At 44.0% G+C, this 19,512-nt stretch overlaps 1 protein-coding gene across 11 annotated transcripts in view; it reads right to left on the reverse strand.

The window, feature by feature from the left end:
- Window positions 1–19,512, reverse strand: part of LOC128328269 (ankyrin repeat domain-containing protein 26-like) — a 206,753-nt gene that overhangs the window by 10,028 nt on the left and 177,213 nt on the right. For all 11 annotated transcript variants that reach the window (XR_008309108.1, XR_008309107.1, XM_053258090.1 and 8 more), the window contains 4 exons: window positions 16,530–16,662; window positions 7,932–8,222; window positions 7,291–7,523; window positions 3,910–4,156 (listed from right to left, as the gene is read on the reverse strand). Coding sequence is in view for 9 of the 11 variants with exons in the window: in XM_053258090.1 (XP_053114065.1) it covers window positions 3,910–4,156; window positions 7,291–7,523; window positions 7,932–8,222; window positions 16,530–16,662 (904 nt within the window). In the remaining 2 variants the exon portion in view is untranslated. The remainder of the gene's footprint in view (window positions 1–3,909; window positions 4,157–7,290; window positions 7,524–7,931; window positions 8,223–16,529; window positions 16,663–19,512) is intronic.

Here is a 19,512-nt window from a genome sequence, read left to right on the forward strand (position 1 = left end):
CCTTATGGACACATAATAATACACATCCTTTAGGTCTAATGAAACCATCCGCAGGTCCCTGTGGAGGACGGCCATGATGTTCGGTACCGACAGCATTCAAAATCATTTGTAAATGAGATGTGGGTTCAGAGCCCTTAAGTCTAGGATAGGGCGCTGACCCCCATCCATTTTGGTACCAGAAATACCGGGTATAGAACCCCGGGCTGCTCGGATTCGACACCATCTCTATCACATCCTTCTCTAGAAGAGCGGTGACCTCTTGATCAAATTCTGGTGTTCAAGGGGTCACCACAGTTCCGGATATCGGACGCAGTCCTTGAAATTCCAGGGCATAGCCCATGTGTACCATTGTGAGGACCCACTGATCTGTGATCACCCTTTCCCAAGTTTCTGCAAAGGGGCTCAGGCAAGTCCCAAAGCACCCCAAGTCATTGCTTCTTAGGCGGGACACTTGCTTCTGGAAAGACTGCCCGACTTGAATTTGGTGGGAACTTGTTGGCCCGAAAGAACTGTTCCGAGGATGGATGATGGTACACCTGGGACTTCTGAGCCTGATGAGGCGACTGAGAACTGTAGGACATGAAACGTGCTGTGTTCCTTAACTTTTGCACATTCTGAAGCGTATCATCGGTATGCTCCGAGAACAGGTTCGAGCCCTCAAAGGGCAAGTCCTCCACCCTGGCATCGGCCTCAAAATGCAGGCCTGAAGACTGAAGCCAAGTGTGATGTCTCAGTGCCACCGATGTAGCCATGACCGTAGCTGCACACTCTACAAAGTGACGGGCAGAGTACAGTTCCTGTTTGGACACTTGAACCGCCTCCGGAAGAAAGGACTTCACAGCATAACGTTTGTCCTACGGAAGAAGATCCAAGAAGGGACCCACTTTCTCCCACAAGAAGTGGTTATAGCAGGCATTGTAGGCCTGATAATTGGCCACTCTGGAGTGTAAGGCAGCAGCAGAATAAAGTCTTCTCCCAAAGGAGTCCAGCTTCTTGCCTTCTTTATCACTCAGGGTGAATTGACCGTGACCCCGATATCACTGCAGAGAGGCCTCCACCACAATAGAGTTGGGGATCAGATAACTCTTCAAAAAGGCCATGTCCTCTTGAAACTGCACCCTGTAGAAGTTTTCAAGGTGACGATTGGGTTGGGAAAGGGGATTAGGTTTTTTCCAATGTACTTTCACCACTTTCAATAGCGCGGGGTTAAACAGCAGAGCCGCTGGCAACTTAGCTTCAGAGTCAATTAGGCTAAACAGAGGGTCCAATTCACCCTCTTGTGGGTTACCCAAGTTCACCCCCAATGCGGAAGCCATTCGCAGGAAGAGACGGAAGAGAGCTGGTCTTGTGGTAGCAAGCATGACTTGTCCCCTTAAGCTAAGCAGGATCTGCCCTGCATACGAAAGGGAGACTAGAAGTGTGAGTGCTGTAAGATATTCCCCTTAGGGGATGGAGCCGCTCTGGGAAGAGCATCTAGGCTCCAAGTTCCTTCCCTGGCATCTCCAAGACAGGGCTGAGAGAGATTCCTGCCTGCAACCTTGGAGAAGCTGCTGCCAGTCTGTGTAGACAATAATGAGCAAGATGGACCTATGGTCTGACTCAGTATATGGCAGCTTCCTATGTTCCTATGAGTCACATAGACTGTATAGAGTTTCAGGTCCTCTGAAGGGGAGACCAGCGTCGAATCTGAGTGGATATTGAGGGGCGTCCACCATGCTCAGCATCCACCAAGGGGAAGTGATAGTCCAAGATATGGTACAGATCCCGACAATCCCACGAAACACCCTGACAGTACGACAGGGGGCGATCTTCTTGATATCGACGCAGAGGGGATCAGTGGCGAGGCAGCCACGAAGAGTGTTCATTAACCACATCTGCTTCGTAGGCCTTCGCGGCTGGTCCTGCTGGACAGTTCTAGCCTTCTTATGGGCTGAGGCTGAGGAAGCTGAAGTGCCCGACGCTTTCCTCTTTGGAGGGGGGGGGTTGCTCCCAGATCTGCTGACGAATGCTTGCTCATCTTGGATCTCTTCTTCTTGGCTTTTGGCTGCGCTTCTGATGAAATCAGCGGTCTGAGGTACCACCTGAGGCTGATAAGAGGGGAGCTTCTCCAAGCACGCCCTTTCCTCCAACGCCAAAGCCATGCAAGCATCCGAGACCGACGATCCCAGTAATGGCGTCGAAGGTTTGATCCCTTCAGAGGAGGAAGACGGTCAGTCCACCAATACCGAGGCAGCCATTCCAAAGGACCGTTTGAGTTGTAGGGCTTCCGAAGAACGAGAGCCAAATCCCACAGGGCTGCGTGCAAGCAAGAAGCCCTATTACGACGAGCCTGCTTAGTAAACTTCTGGCAATGTGAGCAGGTCTCGACTATGTGGGACTCCCCTAAGCACAGGAAGCACTCCAAGTGCGTGTCTGGGGAGGGGAGCTTCGCTCCATAAGTAATGCACTTCTTAAAGTTCTTCATACCTGGCATGTACGCCGAAGGCCAGTCGGCCAACACGCTCCGTCCCAGCCAGGAACGGAGCTAGAAAGGGAAGACTGAAGAAAAACAAACGCAATGTAAAAGAAACATCACTGCACGAATTGAAAATAAAAAACAAAGCAGAAGAAACAGGAGAACAAAAAACAACCAGGATAGGCCTAATCCAACAGATTGTTGAACTGAAAGACTCACGATGTTCGCTGAAGCGCAGACGAAGAAAGACTGAGGGGATGAGGAGTGGCGCAGTATCATATAGCAGCTGGGGGCAGGGTTCCCGCCAAAGCAGGAGAAATCAAGCTTGTTAGATTCAGACGTGGTCTCTGCGCAGGCGCATAGCCCATTTGTGTAGAAGACAGAGACCATGTCGAAGAAGCTACTTTAATTTTGCTACTTATGAGGGTAGAAAAATGTTGCTACTATTAATTTTGCTACTTATTTACAATACAGCAGGGGTTCTCAAACCTTTTAATACTCTGACCCCCTAAAATAATATAAAAAGCTATGTGACCCACCCCTGAGGGTCAAGCAACATCTTCCCAGTCTAGCAGAACACTCCTGCAGTGCTGGCAAACTCCAAGAAGTATTTGCGCTCTTGCACAAGAGTAGAAGAGTGCCTATGCTTTGGAAGCACAGCAGACCAGTGTAGGGGCTAGTGCTTCATTGATCTTAGGAACACTCACACTTTGTTAGTCAGGATGTCAGTCATTGATTTGAATAGGTTGAGAGGATAAGACAAGGCAAGGGGACAGGCGCTCAAAATCACGTGGATCCTCCACTGCGCACAAAGCCAAGGGCAGCACAGTAATGGCACTTCTTTGCCCACTCTCTAGGTAAGTTCTAGCAAGAGTCTCCCTAGAGGGAACTCTCTCCTGGCCCGTCAGCCAAAAAATGTCACTGTTGTGCCTGCCCTTGGCTTTGTGTTTAGCAGAGGAGCCAAACAGTTTCCGCTTCTACCTCTGTCTGCCTCCCAACATCCCCGATTGTCTGCACACCTTGGACATGCCAAGGTAAGGCACTTGTCCTCCTGACAGCAACCTCCTTTGGGACACCCCCTCCCACCGCAGGGTCCCAACCCCCAGTTTGAAAACCCCTGTACTACAGGGACAAAGTGCACCTTTAGAATGAAAGTTGGGTTGTTTTAACATTAATACAAGCAAGCAGCATTAAGTAGCAGTAGACATTACTCCTGTAATGCACACCTAAATAAGCAGGAAAGGAATTAGTATGTTATCTTTAGAGAAAGTGGTTCATATTCTAGTCACTTAGTTTCAAGTCTTAGCCAAAATGGCCCAGGAGTTAAAGAACACTGAAATGTGTTTGAGAAACTTTAGTAATTGTGAACTTTAGTTCACAGTAATTGATTATGTGAACATGGCCTAAACTTGCAGCATTACAGAAAACACAGAATAATATTTACAATTACAGACCTTTGCCAAGTAAGCTTCTGCTCTATTTTTTGAGGGTAATGCATTTGCAGTTGGGCTGATGAACCCTCTTCCCAGGCTAAGACTTCTGTTTAATGCTACATTGCTGCCAAGATTTCCAAGCTGCACTGTTCCCAAGACTGGACTTGCAGAAAGGCTTCCACTCACAAAGCTACTGGCAAATAAAGACCTGCTCCTCTGACGCTCATAAAGGATCTTTGCGTTGGCTTCTGCTAGTCTCTCATTAGCTCTGTAAAAACAACAACAAAAAACAGCACATGAGTAGTTATAACTGATGATCTTAAAATAATGGATACATAAAAGGGCCTTTTAGGATTGATCATCAACAGTAAAGGATCCAGCAGTCAAGAAATACGCCACAGACTAGCACTTGGTAGGGTTGCAATGATGGCCTTGGAAAGGATATTTAGATACCGTGATGTGTCTATACCTACAAAGATAAGAATAGTTTGGACAATGGTTTCCCGCGTGATACTCTATGGATGCGAAAGCTGGACACTGAAGAAGCAAGATAGAAAAAGCATTGATGCTTTGAAACTTTGGTTCTGGAGAAGACTTTTGAGGATACCATGGAGAGCCAGGAAAACAAACAAATGGATCAGGGAACAAATCAATTCAGAAATTTCACTCGAGGAACAATGACCAGGCTCAAATTAGCATACTTCGGACACATTATGCAAAAACCCTGCTCCCTCGAGAAGTCCATAATGCTGAGAAAAATTGAAGGAAAGACAAGAAGAGGAGCAAGGTGGATGGATTCAATTACAAGAATGAATGCACCACTGAGAGACCTTAAAGGCCAAGTTGAAGACAGATCATCCTGGAGAGAATCTATTTAAGTGGTCACTAAGTGTTGAGACCGACTTCACAGCACTTAATCAATCAATCAATAGGGGGTGAAAACATGCAACCAATTGTTACCATGTAGTGCCAGCTCCAAAGTGAAATACTTCTATTCAGGGCTCCAGTGTGGAACAGGATATTTAATTTATTTATTGTTTATTTATCATATTTTTATACCACCTGATATGTACATATCTATTTTAAGTGCTGTTTGAGGTTTACAAGAGACTGGAAGAAAAATAAAATGAAACCTTCACTTCCCACCATCTTCTGAAACCTTCCCCCACTGAGTTATGTAAGGCTGAAGACCACAAATTCTGGATGGATCCAGCCTCAAATTGGAACAGTTTATTGTTATGTAGCCAGAAAAGGGGAGGTTTCAGACAAGCACAAAATGAAGTGCTGTTTTTCTTTTCTCACCTCTAAAGCTTCTCCATATGGCACGGAGAAGAGAGGTGTTCTTTTTAAAAAAACCTTCACAGAGCCAATTTTAGAAGGGCGGTATGTAAATCAAATAAGCAAACAAACATTCTCCCAATCTTAATTTCCTATTTCATTATACTAGAAGCCCTTCCCCCAGTTCCAGAAGAGGGCCCAGTCTCTCTCTAGAATATATTAGGTAGGTGGGGAGAGAAAAGAGTAGCAGGAAAAAAAACTGAGCTAGCAGAGCTCAAGAAAGAAATCCACAAGCCTGCTCATAAGATAGAGGTGGTCTGGGAGGGTAGGGTGACCTCTCTTGATGAAGAAGCAAAACTGAAAAAGGATGTGGCCTGTAGTTCCAGGAGAAGTCATCTCAATGTTTTGGAATGCCTTTTGGGAGCCTGGGAAGAAGTGTTCCTATAGCCCCAATCTTGAAAAAATTTAATGTGCGGTGGGGCTATATTTACTCCTCCTACCCTGTTAAGGAGAGGGAGGAAAATTGGAGCCAGAGAACATCCACATTATAAGATGCATCACCAGTCCCCAATTTCTCTTCTCTGTTCAAGATATTTTAAGCTGTAAGGACCTCTGCCCTCTTTACAAATTAGTTCACAAATCAACTTTAAATAGGATCAGAGGAAAAAAATTCCTCTTGCCCTAAGGACCTAATTAATCCCTCTTGCCCACCTCCTGGACTGTTTTAGCTTCAGAAGTGATCAGAGCTCTTAGAAGTTTACACTGGGACAGAGGGGATTAGGGTCAGGGGATGTGCTTGATGAAGTACATACTCCCAACTCTAAATCTTCCCGTACCAGAAGCTGTAATTGACTTGATCAAGCCATTTCCATCCACCCGAAAATCCTGTTTTTCTTTTTTGCCCTCCAACTAACACCTTCAATATCCTGTGCTTCCTGGAGGACAATGCATGTTTTCAGTACTCATCAGACTTTTTTTGGGGTGGGGGTGTCCTTTTAAAAAATCCTACAAATAATATTTTCTGAGAATCTGGGCAACACTCCTACCCCAGCTATGCTGTCAGTGGATCTCTTTTACTGGCTGGCTGAAAAGTATGGGGCCACCATATTTGTAATTAGAAGGAACAAATGGGAAGAAGCAACAACATGCTCCAGCATATCCTCAGCTCTTACAGAAGAGCTCTTGTCCAGAGCTCTTGCCAGGCTGGAACAGGGACTCTGCAGCAGTTTGGGGTTCATGGGGGACAGGAGAAAAGGACATCCCTCTGAAACCTCCAGAAGGGCAGAAAGGGTCAGGTCTGAGGACTCCCCTCCAAACCAAACCTAACCCACAGTATTTAATTGTTATACAGCAGGGGAGGTTTCTGGAGTGTTTTAAAAGGTTTTCTTTCTTTTCCTCTCTGCTGAAAACTGGGGAGGATTGTTTTTTAAACTTGTGGCACAGATTCTGCTGCCCCACAATCTTTCCCTTACAACTAAGGCTTCAAGAAGGCAATTCCCTCCCTGCCGCCACGCACAACTTTATCTTTGATCTTCAACATTCTGTAGATCTGATTCTTGTTGAGCTGTTTTGAGAGTTTCAATCAATCAATCAATCAATCTCAATATACTTTTGTATAGCTGAGGAGTTTCTTATATATACAGAAACCAATACTTTGGGTAACCCCATATTACTTCCAAATCTGATAGGCACAGGGCCATCTTCATTTGAAATTAGACGGGATGATGATGATGATTATGATAGTAGACAAAGAGGCACTCAAAACATCTTAGGACGGGAGTTTATATTTTGCCAGCTAAATAGTGAATACTCCTAAAACCAGATCAAAATTCAATATACCTGAAAGTTCTTCCAACACTATCAATAATATGCATTTATTTCAAGCATATTTCAGTCATCAGCCTCTGGTAGACCTATGACTACATTGACTGTAATATTACAACTTTTGAAATGTCTCCAGTGATTGATTTAGGATGTTCATATTTTCCTGATATGGTTCAGATTACAGTGTGCTTAAGGTCTCCGTCTTGTCATGCTGGGCATCAATCTAAAAATAATGGGTAAAAAACTGCAAGGAAATACCACAGGGAAGATAACTATATTGCCACAAGCCCTTTGACTTACCGATCTAATTTGCTTCCTAAAGACTTCCTCATTTTTTGCTCTTCTGAGTACAGAGCTTTATATTGTTCCAATTCAGTATGGTTGGACTCTCGAAAGAGATTGTCTTGCTTACTGCTTCTCTCTCTGGCCAGCTCCGATTCCAGTTCTCTAATTCTGTGCTCTAGCTGATTTCTCACAGTAGCATTATTGGATGTTCTTATCTGTTCCAACGCTTCTTGTGAAGCTGCCTGTGTCTAGGACATATAGTGCCATATTATTAATATAGAAGAAAAAAATACCTTCTCCTTACAGCCACATTCTCAATAAGCACTTAAGTATTTATTTATTATTATTATTATTACATTTCTATACCGTGCAAAACTTACGTCTCTGGGCGGTTTACAACAAAATAAAAACAAAATAAAACATTCGTTAAGACAAAAATGGGGGGGGGGAATACACACATTACAACAATTTAAAAATTTAAAATAATATTTTAAAACAGCATTAAAACCAATTAAAACAACATTAATTAAAAGCCTGGGTGAAGAGATGTGTTTTTAAAGACTTTTTAAAAGTGTTAAACAGCAAACAGATCTTTAGGCTCGATAAATGTAGCAAGTTATCGCAAGCGTGGAGTTGCAATAAATTAGTATGTTTACCTGCAAAAACATATTCACTTCTTCAAGTTTTTTTCTTACGTCTTGTCTAGCTCGCTCTTCAATGTCCCTTTTATATTTTTCTATTTGGTGATGCTCTATCAAATTACCCTGTAGGTAACGTTGGAGGTTAGCTACTTCTTCTTCCAGCTGCTGATTGCGTTTCTTCAGTTTTTCATTACTCTTGTGAACTAACTTCAGAGAAGATAACTGTTCTTGTAGATCGTGATTTGTAGATTCCAACTGAGTACATCTTGTTGACTTAATGTCCAGCTGGTGAGAAAGCTCATCTACCTAAAAAACCAGAAGTTCTTACTCAAAACACAGTAAACTAAACATCTTTTGCAGAATCAGAATGGGGGTGAGGGAGACTCTTCTCCAAAGGCTTACAACTGTCACTTCAAATTTGCATAAGCCCTGCCTCAAGAGTGACTGGGAGAAGATAACCAATTCTGGATACCCTGCTCCGCCAACAGAGGTAGGGGTTGGGATATTATATATATTTTAACCAGGGCTGCGGCATTTATTAGACTAATAGATTAAACCATTTTGACTAAAAAGGTACCCTCAGTGAATTGGGCTGTAGCTCTTAAACGTTTTCAAATTATTGTTAATACATGTATTTCTAAAAACTGCAGGTGCCAAGCATTTCCTTAGAAGAAGCATTTCCTCTTATGTGGGGTCTATGCCTGCTGCAATATAAGTGTAATCATCCAAACAAAGAAAGCACACATATACAAACAGGGTGTGGAAGTTAAGATGGGCACCATAACATGCAGTTTCCATGCTTTTTAGAGCATAAGTGAAAACCAAAAGCATCTTAACCCTCAACTTAAAGGGAAGATTTTGGATTACTGAATACATTTCCAGTTTTCCAAATTAAATTTATTTCTGGAATTTCATAATGTTTTGCTGATACTCTGTATCTGTGAGTACCTGATCACTCTCATTAGTATACACTAATTTATGTTTTTCCATTTTTAATAACATAACACCTACTTTCAGCCTGCATAGTCTTGTTCACACAAAACAACAATCCTGAAAATTGTCACTTCAGTCAATATGTCACTTCAGTTAATATAATATGTCACTTCAGTTAAAAGTTAAATTTTTCTTTTAAATTTAGAAAAGAAAAACAGGTTGCTTATTTGTAAATAATGATTTTTAAGTGATCTGTAGACATTCATAATCCGGGGTTATATGCCTGCATCAGACCTTGTGGGTGGAATGCTGAAGCTCCTCATGCTACTCAAGAACTGCCTATCATGCTCAGCGCATTTGTTATTTTTGATTATTTTGGCACCTCCTTTTTTGGTTCCTGGACAACAATTTCACCAGATGATCATCTTGCAAACTTAAGTCCATAGACTAATAATTTCTCTTTTTCTTTTTTGCTTACTGCTGTGGGGAGGATGGGAAATCTTATGAATGTCTACAGATCACTTAAAAATCATTAGTTACAAGTAAGCAACCTGTTTATCTTTAATGTGATCCATGGGACATTCATAATCCTGGGTATTTAGTAAGCTTACCTAGGATGGTGGGTGCAGATAGATATAAGTTTATTCGGTCGTTGACCAGCAAATGGTGGGTGCAGTAAGTTACTGTAAGACTTTCTTTAAAACACCTCTCCCATAATTGGCAGCCGCAGCAAAGTGGACATCAAGTGTATAAAGTCTCACAAAGGGAAGGTCAGATGACCAAGTCACTGCCTTGCAAATATCACTGGTTTGAATCCTGGACAGATGAGCTGCCAAAGTTGCATAGGCTCTAGTTGAGTGTGCTCTAATGGTACGTGCAGGCTCAACAGTGAGTTTTGTAGGCCACTGATATGAGCTCTACAAGCCAATGTGACATATGTTGTTGTGAGATAGGTTCGTCCTTCGTTTTTCCTTATGAATAGCCGCCTGCCCTTTCAAAATGACTTTGTCCTATCCAAGTAAAACAGGATGTGCTCTCCTCACATCCAAGGATGTTTCCAAAGGTGTGTTGGGACTCCTAGAAAAAGTTGGAAGCACAAATATCTTGATTCAGATGAAAGTCAGACACCACCTTTGGCAGGAAAGCTGGGTCTATTTGCATAACTACCTTTTCTGGGAAGAACTCGTATATGGAGCATCAGCTCATAAGGCTGCTTAACTCACGGACCCTCTTTGCCATAGTTATGGTGACCAGGAAGGCAGTCCTCAATGTGACCAGTTTCATAGGGATAGTTGCCATTGGCTCAAAAGGTTTCCCTGTGAGTGTGGATAGTCTCCATAGTTCTATTGGTTGAGGTACTGGGGGGCAGGGACTATTTGGGCCTTTAAAAATCTTTTGCAATCACAGTGGGAGAGCTCAGCATGGCCATCCCATCCTTTATGTTGAGATGGTATTGCTTTAGTGGGAACTTTAGCCAGCCCTGAGGTGGTTCTTTTAAAATTAAATATTGAACTTGTATTACTATGGCCTCTTCATGAAGAAAGTCCTTAGTGGAAATGTAGCTCTTAATTTCCCCCCACTTATGGGCATAATTCCTCCTTTTATCTAGCAGCTGATCCTCCACGCTCTCAGCTACAGCGTGTGTAGATCTGGATCAAGTATCTGACCCCTGTCCTGAGATAGTAAGTCCAGATGTTGTGGCAGTTCACTAGTACCTTCTGCTCGACAGGAGTAGTAGAACTGGAAATCATGCCTAGCATGGTCACCAGTGGGGCAATAATGTGCAAGCTGTGTTCTCTTGTAGGATTTTGGCTAGAATTCTGCTTATCACGGGAAAAGAAGGAAGTGCGTATAACAGTTCCTTCCCCATGTTCCTGAAATGCATCCCCTTCTGAGTTCCTCCTGACACCTGCCCATGAGCAGCAGTTTGGGAGTTTTCTGTTGCTGGTTGCAAAGAGGTCTATAGAAGGAATTCCCTAGCGTTGGAAGATTTGTTCTAAGTATTTGTGATGAATCTCCCACTTGTGGGCTTGTACTCCAAGTGTCACTCTGCTCAAATTATCTGCAAAAACATTTTCTGTTCCTTTTATATATAAAGCAATTGGTGTAATCTGGTGGAACATGCACCAGTCCCACAGTTGTATGCTGAGGGTGCATAGTGACCAGGAAACTGTACCTCTGTGTCTGTTTAAGTATGCAATGGCAGTAGTATTGTTGTTCCACCAGTAGAATCTTCCCTTTTATAAGTGGAAGGAAAGATCTCAGTGCAAGGAACACTGCCATCAGTTCTAGGAAGTTTTTGTGTAATTGCCGTTGATGGCAGATCCAGGTGCCCTGTGTTTTGCAATCTTTGCAGAGGGACGCATCGGTGGTGACTCTTACAGGGGACAGGAGCTGGAAGGGAACTCCGGCTAACAAATTTGTTTTGGAGGTCCACCATCGCAGAGATGATAGAACTTTTGTAGAGATGTCTAGGAGTTACTGCTGACTGTATATGTTTGGCTTGAAGAGAAACAGGAACCATACCTAAAGGGGGCGCATCCTTAAGTGTGCATACAGAACCGTTGCACTGCAGGATGCCATCAATCCTAGAAGTCTATGGATATGATGTGCCTGCTGAAGTGGTGTTTTCCCAAAGGATTGTACCAGATTTCCTATTAAAATTTCTTTCTCTTCTGGTAAGTATACCTTTTTTGTTGTTTCTAATATTGCTCCTATGTACTGAAGCCATTTGACAGGGTGCAAGTGGGACTTCTTCCAATTTACCTGGATTCTAGGACTTCTAGGAGATATAGAACATACTGTATCAGAGAACATAACTCTTTTGAGCTGCAAGCAGTCAGGAGCCAGTCAACTAGCTATGGAAAGACTGAAATTCCTTCTGTCCTCAGGTGTGCAATGACGACAGCCATGAACTTCTTGAAGACCCGTGGTGCAGTGGGCAATCCAAACAGGAGCACATTGTACTGGTACACTGCACTTCCCACCATGAAACAGAAGAACTTTCTGTGGTTGCTTTGTAGGCCAATGTGGAAGAAGGAATCCTTCAAATCCAACTTGCAAGCCATTCCTTCTTGTAAAAGGAGTGATAGGATAACTCGCAATGCTATCATTCAAAACTTCTGTTCCAGGACATATTTGTCCAACCATCTTAAATCCATTATGTAACATATTCCCCCATCACTCTTGGTAATCTGAAAGTAACAAGAGTAAAAGCCGTTTCCTTGAGAAATCCACCTCACAGGGGCAACTGCCCCCCTTTCCAGAAGAATCTTCACTTCCTCAAGTAAAGTAGGAGTTGCTGGCATGCACTTTATCCCTGTGAAGACAGGCATTGCCTTAACTCTATCGCATAGCCAGTAGCGACAATGGGAAGCACCCAGGCATCTGATGTTATGTTGTGCCAAACAGGTGCATACTTGGCCAGTTATATAGTTGAGAAAGTAAAGGTTATCCTCAGAAAGGGTGCAATGATGGAACAAATAAAATATGCTGCTTCATTTGCTCCAGGGGCGTAACTACCATTAGGCAAGGGGAGGCAGTCGTCTTGGGGCCCCACTGCCTCTAGGGGCCCCCCAGAGGCACATCACATGACTCCCCACCCGCCCATGTTGCACCCCCTATGAATTATGTCAAGTCTCTTGGAGATCGGCAGGAGCAGAGAGTAAAAACTAGATTCAATGTGAACGGGATATTCACCGTATTCGTAATGGGGATGTGAGTGTGAGTGCACTATTTATCGTGAAATGTGTTTGTGTGTGTATATCAGCGAGGGGCCCATTTTAAAATCTTGTCTCTAGGCCCCCTCCAACCTTGCTATGCCCCTGGTTTGCTCCTAAGGTTTTCCATGGGAGTGGTAGTGTTCATTTCTTGTCCCATAGTTCTTGTGCTGGAAAGGACAATATGGTTTCCTATATGGTTTCTTTCACTAGGTTTGTAGGATTGCCTTTTGCATCCATATTGTCTGTATTTACTGATTGCATAGGAGTGTGTAGCCAAAGTCGTAAATGTTTTCGCTATGTATTTGGACTTTTAATAATTCTCCATCATGGTGTCCGTTTCATCACTGAATAATCCCTTCCCATCAGAGGAAAGGTTCTCAGTTCATGTTCATTCATTCTTTCATGTCCGCTTGTAGATTTACAGACCTAAGCCACACATGGCGCCTTAGAGACAGCGGTGGCAAGTGACCTGGACTTTGTCTCAGCCAAGTTCTTGCTGTGCTGGGATATTGTTTAGTCACGTCAACAGACTTTACAAAGGTGCTTTGAACTTTAGTTGAAAATCTTCTGGCAGGTTCTTAATACCTTTGAATAAGTTATCCCAAACTGAATGGTGAAATTTAGCCATACCAGGCCATGTAATTTACTGTTTTGATCGAAAGAGAGGCTGTGGAATAAACTCTTCTGCCCATAGTGTCCGTCTTCCGTCCTTCCTTGTCCACTATGGTGTAATAGTGGTGAGTGGATTTAGTGCTTGTCACACAACCAATAACTAAAGAATTAGGCAAAGGATGTTTAAGCAGAAAGGAAGAGTCCTCTTCCTGCACTCTGTATAAGCCTTCTAGTCTTTTAGAAGTGGGATTTGGTATGGAAAATTTCCCACACAGACTGTGCTGCTTTCGTTATCACAGGTGGCATGTGCAAATCACTGGCTGTGCTGACTGTGGAACAGTCATGGAATAATACACTGTATCTTTGATCTCAGTAGCTTGTTTTTTAATTTGAAGCCTCAAGGCTGCTGCAATTTTAGCCACTTGAACGAGGTACAACTTTAATTCTTCCCTAGGTGATGTGGATGATCTGGCGGGAACAGTATCATCTGGGGATGGGTCCTAGGGTTTTTTGTGTGAAAGCAGATTCTGCCTCTGACTCCATGTCAAATTCTCTTTCTGAGGAATCTGCACTGTCTACCACTTCCTTGGGCGCAGTGATCTCTGTAGTAGTAGAGTCTTATTGTAGACTATGTTCTACAATAGAGTATGTTCTTATTGGCTTTAATAGAGGCTTAGACAAATTCATGGAGGACAGGGTCTATCAATGGCTACTAGTCTGGGGCAATAGGCCACCTACAGCCTCAGAAGCACAATGCCTCTCAATACCAGTTGCAGAGGAGCAACAGCAAGAGAGACTGCATGCCCTCACCTCTCTCCTGTGGGCTCCCCAGAGGCATCTGGTGGGCCACTGTGTGAAACAGGATGCTGAACTAGATAGGCCTTGAGCCTGATCCAGCAGGGCTGTTCTTATGTTCTAGTCCTTTGTCTTTCCTGCATCAAATGAAGTGGTTTGCACCACCCTGGTAGCTACTGGAGTAGCTGCAGTTATTGGAAGGGTTGGCTCCTGAATTCTGGTCGACAAAATTTCAGTCACAGTAGCAGGGATTTTGAAACTTGTAAATTCAGACTGTACTCCCAAAGCTGGAGGGCCTGGCCTCTGAGCAGTAAACTGCGGTAAGGAATCACTACATGTAGACCACATTTGTACCACAAATGTAGACTTCTGCGCCTTCCATTGCCTGTATTACTTGCAATCATAAGGCAAGGATAGCAACATAGAGCAGCAGTACTCTTTAATTGCTGATCGACCTCACAGGTAATTGCGGAGGTGTGAGCAATCCAATGATATTGGTGAACTCCAGTAACTGGTGAAAGTGCAACAATGAGAGCAGTGTGATGGAGCTCCTTGTGTCTCTCCAGAAGCCATGTGCATGGAATATGAGTAGTACTTAGTCGGTAACATCAAGGGACTCTTAGGAATAGGGATGAGTTCCGTCTCCATGTCGTCCTCAACATCCAGACCCTGGCTTATGAAGCCTTTGAATGCTGACATTGACAGGATGGTTTCCGCAGAATCCAGAAGAGAAAGTAGAGAATGTGTCGCTATGTGATATGGCCCCTGTACTAACTCTGCCAGCATGTCCTCCTCAGTGTTAATAATCAATGTCAAAGGAGATGGATGATCTAGAGGTTGAGAGTGATTATCTGTCAACACCAGAGGCTTCATTAACACTGGGCACCTCTGGAACAAAATTGACCGCTGCTGACTTGGCAAAGAGGCACCTTTTAACGTGGTGATTATCTTTATTTAGCAGGGGGAGAGTAACTGGACCTATCCACCCCCAGCACAGTACTTCCAGTGCTGGTGTCATGTTTCTTTTAGATTGTGAGCCCTTTGGGAACAGGGATCCATCTTATTTATTTATTATTTCTCTGTGTAAACCACCCTGAGCCATTTTTGGAAGGCAGTATAGAAATCGAATTAAATAATAATAATAATAATAATGATAACTAGTGGGCCCGGGCACAGAGCATCATCCGCGGCCGGGCCCGCCACCGCCACCTGGCCCGCCACCGCTGGGCCTGCCGCCTTGCCTCCGCAGCCGGGCCTGCTGCCGCCGCCTGACCCACCGCGGCCAGGCCCACCGCCTTGCCTCCGCAGCCACCCAGCCAGGCAATTCTCCTGGGTGCACCAGGACCAATCAGGCACCCCCGCAGCCCAGCCAATCAGCTGGGCTGCTGGGACGCATTTTTCCTGGGCACACCCAGGAGAAATATATATATAGATAATCTGTCAACATTATAAGTTGGTTGGTAGAAGCAGGTTTGCTCGTTACCTAGACACAAACTGCAACGTCTATTTCAATAACCATGTTTGACTCGGTGCCTAAGTGCTTAGAGGCTTAGAAGGCTAGGCTGTAGTTAGATATGGAGACCAATGGGATTTCTATGACATTGAAGTTGATGATGAATATTTATATACTGCTTTTCAATAAAGGTTCCCAAACATGGTTCCATCTCATGCGTTCTCTGTTTCTTTGAAGGAGAGGTCAGGCACACATCCTCATCAGAGGTTCCTTTATTCTTCTTATGTTTTTTGTGGTGCACTGCCGAGGTGGAGTCCCTTGACACATCAAGCCAGGCACTTGAACTCGAGCTCCCTCAAGGTCGAAGTTGTGCTTGACACTGAAGGCTTATGCTGGTCCAAGGACATCAGTGGCTTCGATATATATGCTGGCACAGCTGGTGGAGATATTGGCATTGGTGTCAAAGCTCCTGCTCAGTACAGAGCCTCAAAGCCCTATGTTTGCAGCAAAAAAGATATGCAGATTTTACACATTTGGGTATTGTGATCTTCACCCAAGCATGAGAGACAAGAGTTGTAGTGATTGGTAGAGGGCAATTTCCCACAACACTCCCTGCAGTTTTTAAACGTTTTCTTCTGGTCCACTAAGAAACGAGCAAGCTGGGAAACAAGCTGTGTCATTCCGAAATAACAGTCCAAGCCAAATTAACTAAGTCAACATCCAAACCAAGAGCATAGTCCAAAGCCAGTCCGAACTTCTAATTAAGTAGTAAAACTCACAACAGTGTAGGTCTCATTTTTTAAAAAAGCAGAACCAAATCCGACGAGGAGCAGAGTTTGACTAGGTGAACACTAAGGTGGTCGGAATGGAACTAAAGAAGGAGGCACTCTAACCATCAAAATAAAATAAACTGAGCACAAGAAGTGGTTCTTGAACACCACGAGAAGCTTGAACATTCCACCCACAAGGTCCTGCGCAGGTACAGAACCCAGGATTATTAATGTACTATGGATCACGTTAAAGATTTAGATCTTGTAGATACTTTATGTAGAACAGCTTAATACAATTTCCTTTTATAAAGCAAACACTATAATATACCTTTGTTCTTAATTTTTCAACTTCAGTGCCTACGTATCTTTTTTCAACTTCTTGAAATCTCGTTTGAGATGAACACTCTCCATTCTCGCAATCTTTCAGTTTCTTTTTAGCTGCTTTTAAAAGCTTCTTAGTTCTGCATTGAAAATATTACAGAAGGCAAATGAAACACCTATGAGGAAAAACCTGGAACATACTTAAATTTCTTAAAATATTTTACAGAAATTTATAATTTCATTCAGAAATATTTTTCCTATGGCAGAACATACAAGAACTGATGCCATGAAAGAACTACAAAGCAGATCAGCTTGAAACTGTATTTCAGAACATGTTCACTAAGCTGTTAATACCCAATTTCAACATACCATTTCAAAATTACCACAAACCCAAATTGACAAAATTATGCCACAATACAGAAAGTATACTAGTTAAGTAGCAAAGTATATGCCAGTTGGATAGGTTTCACTGGCGAAGCAGATTTCCTGCAACTCAGACTATCCTTGGGCAGTGACAGCAGCAGTTTCATAGAGGACGAAGAATAAATAATTGCCTCCACATTCTCTATTGTGCTGCCTCTCCCTCATTCACTCTCTCTGCAACAACAGTATTTCTGCCAATAGGGACACTAGAGGCAAGAATCCAATATTCTGAAAGCCAAGTATAAGAGCATAAGCTCTCATGGTCTAGAGCAGAGATTCTCAATGTTGGGTCCCCAGATGTTATTGGACTTCAACTCCCATAATCTCTAGCCTCAGTGACCTTTGGTTGGGGATTATGGGAGTTGAAGTCCAATAACATCTGGGGACCCAATGTTGAGAATCCCTGGTCTAGAGCCCATGTCATCAGGTGCATGAAGTGTTATCTCCAGTTGGTAGACATACACACACACGGATGCAGAGATGGGAAAGTGTAATCAGTAAAGCCAAGAACTGCAAGATACAGTTTGAAAGGGATGGGGACAATTCACAACATCAGTGTTTAGTGATAACACCATCTTATTAGATTTGCTAAAAAAATTAACACACACCTGTATTGGGAGAGGAAACCCAATTCATTTCAAGCTAGGGATGTGCCTGGTCCGGAACAGTCCGGACCAGCACCAAAGGGGGGCATTTCTTTTAGGGCGGGGAGGGCTTGCTTACCCCTCCCGCCTCTTTGCCCCCGCCAGAGGCCGTATTCTACTTCGTAACTGGGGCGCTGGAAACCAGCCGCCCCCGCCGCCCCCCCCCCGCGAGCGGATTAGGGCCAAAAGTTAGTAAACTACTGCGATCGCCGGAGGCCCGGTCTACCCGGCCTCGTCCCGGCGGGTAGACCGGGCCTCCGGCGGAAGTTCCAACAGGCGTCGTATCGCGCGTGCACACGCCCCAGGCCCCAGTTGGGCCAGAGACTTTGCCGAGAGAGGAGCTCTGTTCGCGGGCTCCTCTCTTTTTTTGGAAACAATGTGGTGAGCACTCGGGGGGGGGCGGGGGGCAGGGAGGGAGGGCGGGACGGCGGCAGTAGTTTACTAACTTTTGGCCCTAATCCACTCGCGGGGGGGCGGCGGCGGGGGCGGCTGGTTTCCAGCGCCCCAATTACGAAGTAGAATACGGCCTCTGGCGGGGGCAAAGAGGCGGGAGGGGTAAGCAAGCCCTCCCGCCCTTAAAGAAAGACCCCCCCACCCGGACCCGGACCGGCCAGGTCCGAACCGGTCCGGCAGTTCGGAGGCCTTTAGAATGGCCTCCAGACCGGTTCGGACACACCCCTATTTCAAGCCAAACCAACTAGAATTAAACTGATAAATTCTACATTATTATACACTGAAGCTCCTTTGTTGAAGAATGGTGAATTTCAAGTCAGCAGCTGTGTCCAGGGCTAATGAAATGTTATCCCACTGGCTTTCTGAATTTTGCCATTATTGATAACAGATTTATAGGAAGATGCTCAGTGGCAGCAGCCAAATTTGGAAGATCAGTACTTAAAAGGGTGCTACAGTAGCTTGCGGCTCCTGCCACCAACAGGGAAGCTCGTAAGTCACTCAATATTTATGACTGTTGTGGATCACTATCCAGATAAACAGGTTGTTTACCTGTAAGAGATGATCTGGTAGTGATTCACGGCATTCATAAAACCCTCCCGGCCATCCCTGCAGCAAAGCACAAGCAACTTTTTTTTTAAAAGCCAGCCAACAAGAAACTGAAAGGGGGATGCCTAACCACCGATATAAGAGGATGCGGCGCATGTGCATTGGGCGGTTAGAGGCATCTTGAGGAGCTAACAAATTTTACCCGAAGTGGTCTGCGCAGGCGCAGAACCCCTCAATATTTATGACTGTTGTGGATCACTATCCAGACAGATTCCCACCAGCGAGATATAGGCAGATATGACAAAGGGCTTTCCTTTTCTCTCTCTTCCTTAGAACTCTATTCCCCCTCCCAGTATAGAGACTTGGTGACATGCCTAAGTAACTGCTTTTTCATTTCCTGTACTCCATTACCCCTCAATAAAGCAACTCTTTGTTTTCAAAGTCACGTCTCTACCCTCTCTCTTTCCACTGCTTCCATGTTGTGGCTGCCTGTCTTACACAGCTCTTAAGCTATTTTTATTGCTGTTCACAGGTCTGCACCATTTGATAATGATTTCCCCCATGTGAGCCAAAATATAGTCATGGATGTGAATGCAGCCAAGATATATGCCAATCTTAAGTCTTAAGAGATTTAGCAATCTTTAAAAGAGCCCTAAAACCATCTTTTTATCCTGGACTTTAATGATTGCTAAAATGTTTTTAAACTGGGTTTTAATTTTTTTTAAGTAAGTTATTTGTTTTTTAATCTGTTTTTATATTTGTGAACTATCTAGAGCCATCTGGGTGAGGCAATAGAAAAATCTAAATAAATAAATAAATAAATAAATAAATAAATAAATCGCTCTCTGGTGCAGACAGAGTCCACTATAGTGGGCATAAGTGTAGTCTGGCCCAATGAACTGCATGGTGTAGTGGTTAGAGTGC

Source organism: Hemicordylus capensis, chromosome 5 (genome assembly GCF_027244095.1).
Source record: "Hemicordylus capensis ecotype Gifberg chromosome 5, rHemCap1.1.pri, whole genome shotgun sequence".
In the NCBI taxonomy this organism is placed as follows: Eukaryota; Metazoa; Chordata; class Lepidosauria; order Squamata; family Cordylidae; genus Hemicordylus; species Hemicordylus capensis.